Source organism: Salmo salar, chromosome 05 (genome assembly GCF_965601325.2).
Source record: "Salmo salar chromosome 05, fSalSal1, whole genome shotgun sequence".
Taxonomy (NCBI): domain Eukaryota; kingdom Metazoa; phylum Chordata; class Actinopteri; order Salmoniformes; family Salmonidae; genus Salmo; species Salmo salar.
In genome coordinates this window covers 17,816,741-17,821,184 of record NC_138295.1, presented here as the reverse complement: position 1 = coordinate 17,821,184, position 4,444 = coordinate 17,816,741, and the positions used below count along the sequence as shown (strand labels likewise).

Sequence of the window (4,444 nt, the reverse complement as noted above, 5' to 3'; positions counted from 1 at the left end):
ATGACAGGAACCACAAACCTTTGAAATCGAAGGCTCACAAACAGCCGCCTGGGATTAACATGGATTAAGGGTTAGTTGGATTACTCTCTTATAGGGGGAGGAACATGGGTCATATTGACATTACTGTCATCACAGATGAATTGGAGAAACCTTAGTATCTTTGCTGTCGTCACTATGAGTAAGAAAATATATAGGACAAATAATGTTACACTAATGAATAACCTCAATAAAATGAAAGTAATGTCATTTGAATGTCTGATATTAAATAATAAACGTTCATATTTAGGAGAGTTTATTTGACTGTAAATACACATTACAAATTTTTATTGTGGTACAGTCCTTTAGTCATTTCACACGGATCATTTACGCGTTATGTTTAGATATGGGGGGCGCTTTTTCATGTAACACAGGATACACTGACAGCTCTACTTCATTTGTTTAATGAAGACGCATTTGGGGAAAATACCATCAGCGCTTATCCACACACCGATTAATGTTAATGACAACAGACAAATTGTAGTTTATTTTATTTTACTCACTAAATCGCTAACGTCAGCATCAGATCACACACACACCCCCTTTCATTCGCCTGTCAGATATCGTGTTAGTTAAAATCAAAACAGAGTGGCGACAACAAGGAAGCATAGAGAACACAAGACCGACAAGGCACCATGACGTGGTTTAGCTTCGCAGGTCGGGTGTGGGATCGCGTGGAGAAGACGTGTCTTCACCTGCCCATCGTTCTGAACACCGTTCTCGTGTTTTCCATCACGGCGGAGGTGAGCTACCTGGTCCTGGTCGAGGCGCCGCTCCAACCGGACCAGAAGAAGACCCAGTGGTCTACCGTGTGGAAGACTCTGCACCTCCTCGTGCAGTACTTCATGTTTGGCAACATCATATGGAACGCCTCGCTGTTTCTGAAAACCAGCCCCAGCATTCAAGGAGTGTTCCTGGGGTCAGAAGGCATGGCACAAGGCTGGAGGTAATCTAAACAGACATAATGCTTCATCAGTAGGACAAACAAACTGTCAAGACTGGTTGAATCACATGCATTTTCTCATCGATAGGCTGGTGGTATTCAGAAAATGTTGTTCTCATTATTCAAATATTATTTCCCCAGTGTTCATGACACTGTTATACCTGCAGTTATTACATTGTAACACACATCTATTCCACCCACAGGTACTGCTACACATGTGAGACCCACACTCCCCCACGGTGCTCCCACTGCTATGACTGTAAGGTGTGTGTTCTGAGACGAGACCACCACTGTGTGTTCTTCGGCCAGTGTGTGGGCTTCCGTAACTACCGCTACTTCCTCAGCTGTCTGCTGTTCATGTGGACGGGGCTGCTGTACGCTGTAGTGATGAACGCTGAGGTCTTCATCATCATCCTGAAGGAAGGAGTCACGCTGCATAGCATCCTGCTACTTCTCATGCCCTGGATCATGCTCGTCTCTGGTTAGACTGGGAGGGGGGAGGGAGGGAGAGATAGAGAGACGAGCGAGTAAGAGGTGTGTGTGTGTGTGGTGTGTATGTGAGAAGTGTGTGTGTGTTAGCGAGAGAGAAAGGGTATGTGTGTGTGTGAGAGAGGTCTGTGTGAGAGATGTGTGTGAGCGAGAGAGATAAAGGGGATGTCTGTGTGTCTGCAATACAGAGAGAGGTGTATTTGTGTGTGAGCGTTGTACTATTATCTGACCCTCTCTCCTCCTACAGGTCAGGTGACAGCGCGGGCCTTTGCCTTTGCCTTCATCGCAGACACCTGTGTGTTGGGCTTCCTGCTGGTGGCAGCCTTCCTCTTCTTCCACCTCTTCCTCCTCCTGCGAGGCCAGACCACCAGAGAGTGGTACTCCATCCGTAGGCCCTACAACCTGGGCTTACTGGGCAACTTGCGGCACGGCCTGGGTACCCACTGGTACATCTGCTGGCTCTGCCCACTCATCCCCTCCCCACTGCCTGGGGACGGCATCCACTTCCAGGTCACAGAGTCACTGGAGCCGGATCCAAACCGCTCACGGTAACCCTGGTAATGTGACGGTCACAGGTGTGTGATGATGACAGTGACACCTTGCAGTGCAGGCGTTGGGTGTGGCCTTCGTGGAGAAGTTGACTGTAAATCTGAAAGCCCATTCACCCACTGCTTGCCCTGTTTGCTGAGTCAGTCAGTGAGTGGGTGGGTGGGACAGCAGGTGTAGCTGCAGTATCTCAAGGTTGCTCTGTGGTACTTTGACCCATTGTCTATGTGCCAACATTATTTGATCCATTGCCTAAGTCAATCAGCGAAATGAGAAAGGATGTATTTACTGGTTTGCTTTCCTCAGCAGTTAAAACAATTAAATGAGCATTGAAATGTGAGTCCACTGAAATTATAAATGTTTTGATTGTTAATTGATTGTACTGTATTGATTTCTTGCTGAGGTTTGCTGTGAAGGTAGGATTGTTGATTTGGAAGGAGATCCCCCACACTTACTAGTGCTGGAACAAGTCTTTATAACCCAGCATCGACCTCTAGTGATCTGATAGTGGTCTTACAGGACTCATTATCACCAGTTAACCACTCCTTTCTGAGAGTCCATATTTGTCTACTGCTGGACTTGAAAATAGATTTTTTTAATGATGTTGATGTCCACTCTTTTCATTGTTATTTGTCCTGATTGATTGTGCCTTTTGATTTAGTTACCTACAAAACCTGCCTTGCCAAACCACACATGTACACTTGGCGGACAGTTTGTTAAGAACACCACTCCGTTCATGAAAGTGGATCGCTCCTACAGACAATGAGTCACGTGGCCGTGGCTTGCTATATAAAGCAGGCAGGCAGGCAGGCATCGAGGATCCTACAGACAATGAGTGACGTGGCCGTGGCTTGCTATATAAAGCAGGCAGGCAGGCATCGAGGCATTCAGTTACTGTTCTATTTGGGCTAAATGAGTGACCTAAGTGACTTTCAGCGTGTTATGATCGTCGGTGCCAGGCACGTCGGCTCCAGTATCTCAGAAACGTCTGCCCTCCTGGGCTTTTCATGCACGACAGTGTCTATGGTTTCTCGAGAATGGTGTGACAAACAAGAAGTATCTAGTAAGCAGCAATCCTGTGGATGAAAACAGCTCGGTGATGAAGGAGAATGGCAAGAATCGTGGGAGCTAACAGGCAGGCCACAAACAAACCAATAACGGCGCAGTACATCAGTGGAGCACAGAACGGCAACTCGGAAGGCACAACCCGGAGATCCTTGTCATGGATTGGGCTATTACAGCAGACGACCACACCGTGTTCCACTGTTATCAGCTAAAAACAACAAGAAGCGGCTCCAGTGGGAACGCGATTACCAACACTGGACAATTTAGGAGTGGAAAAACATCACCTGGAACATGACAGCGATTTCAGTTTACTTGAGTGGCCTGCACCGTCCCCAGACCTCAACCCAATAGAACATCTTTTGGATAAGATGGAATGGGCAAAAGGGAGTCCGACCCAGTACTTTACATTTTGATTTAACCTTTATTTACTAGATGGGTGTACCTAATAAACTGGCCTCTGAGTATGGTCTCACGTTATGTTGAGTTTAATTGAAGGCCTATTGATTGTGTTTTTACCTCGGATGCACAGAGACAAAGCGATTTATTGTTAATTGCAGCATGGTATGTTTTTCAAGTTTGAGATAGGGATGTTTAAAGGTCCAATGCCATTTTTAGCTCAATATCAATATAATTATGGGTAACAATTAAGTACCTTACTGTGATTGTTTTCATTTAACAGGGTCAAAAATAAACAAAAATAGTTACTTTGCCAAGAGCAATTTCTCAAGCAAGAATTTTGCTCAGACTGTCTAGGAGTGGTCTGAGTGGGAAAACAGAAAATGTTCTGTTATTGGCAGAGATGTTTGGAACTCTCTTTATTATTGGTCTATTAACTAATTTACCACCTGGTGATGTCACCAGGCTGGCCAAAACTCCATCCAGCCAATACAGGCTGAAATTTCAGGCTGTCTTTTCAAACAGCTCTTAACCTGAAAGGGTGTTATCAGCATTTTCACAGTATTATTCCAACCTCATAGTGTGGAAATACAGTGCCTTGCAAAGTATTCAGAACCCTTGGATTTCTTCACATTTTATTGTGCTTCAAGTGGGATTCAAATATGTGTAATTGTCATTTTTTTGGTTAACAATATACACAAAATATTCTGTAATGTCAAAGTGAAAAATGATATATTTTTGTAAGATTAATACAAAATGAAATAACTATAGTCAGTTGTTGCATAAGTATTCAGCACCTTTGTTTAGGCAAGCCTAAATTAGTTCAGGAGTAAAATGTGGCTTAACAAATCACATCAAAAGTTAAATGGACTCTGTATGAAATAAATGGGTTGACATGATCGTTTATGACTAACCCTTCCTCTGTCCCCCATACTTACAACATTTGTAAGGTCCCTCAGTTAAGTATTA

General features: G+C 44.3%; 1 protein-coding gene across 1 annotated transcript; it reads left to right on the top strand.

The window, feature by feature from the left end:
* The first annotated feature begins 389 nt into the window (after window positions 1-389).
* Window positions 390-3,568, top strand: zdhhc24 (zDHHC palmitoyltransferase 24). Its single transcript, XM_014198926.3, has 3 exons — window positions 390-982; window positions 1,183-1,460; window positions 1,716-3,568. Exons 1-3 carry the CDS (start codon window positions 672-674, stop codon window positions 2,018-2,020), a joined length of 894 nt encoding a protein of 297 aa, XP_014054401.1. The 5' UTR covers window positions 390-671; the 3' UTR covers window positions 2,021-3,568.
* Window positions 3,569-4,444: the final 876 nt, after the last annotated feature.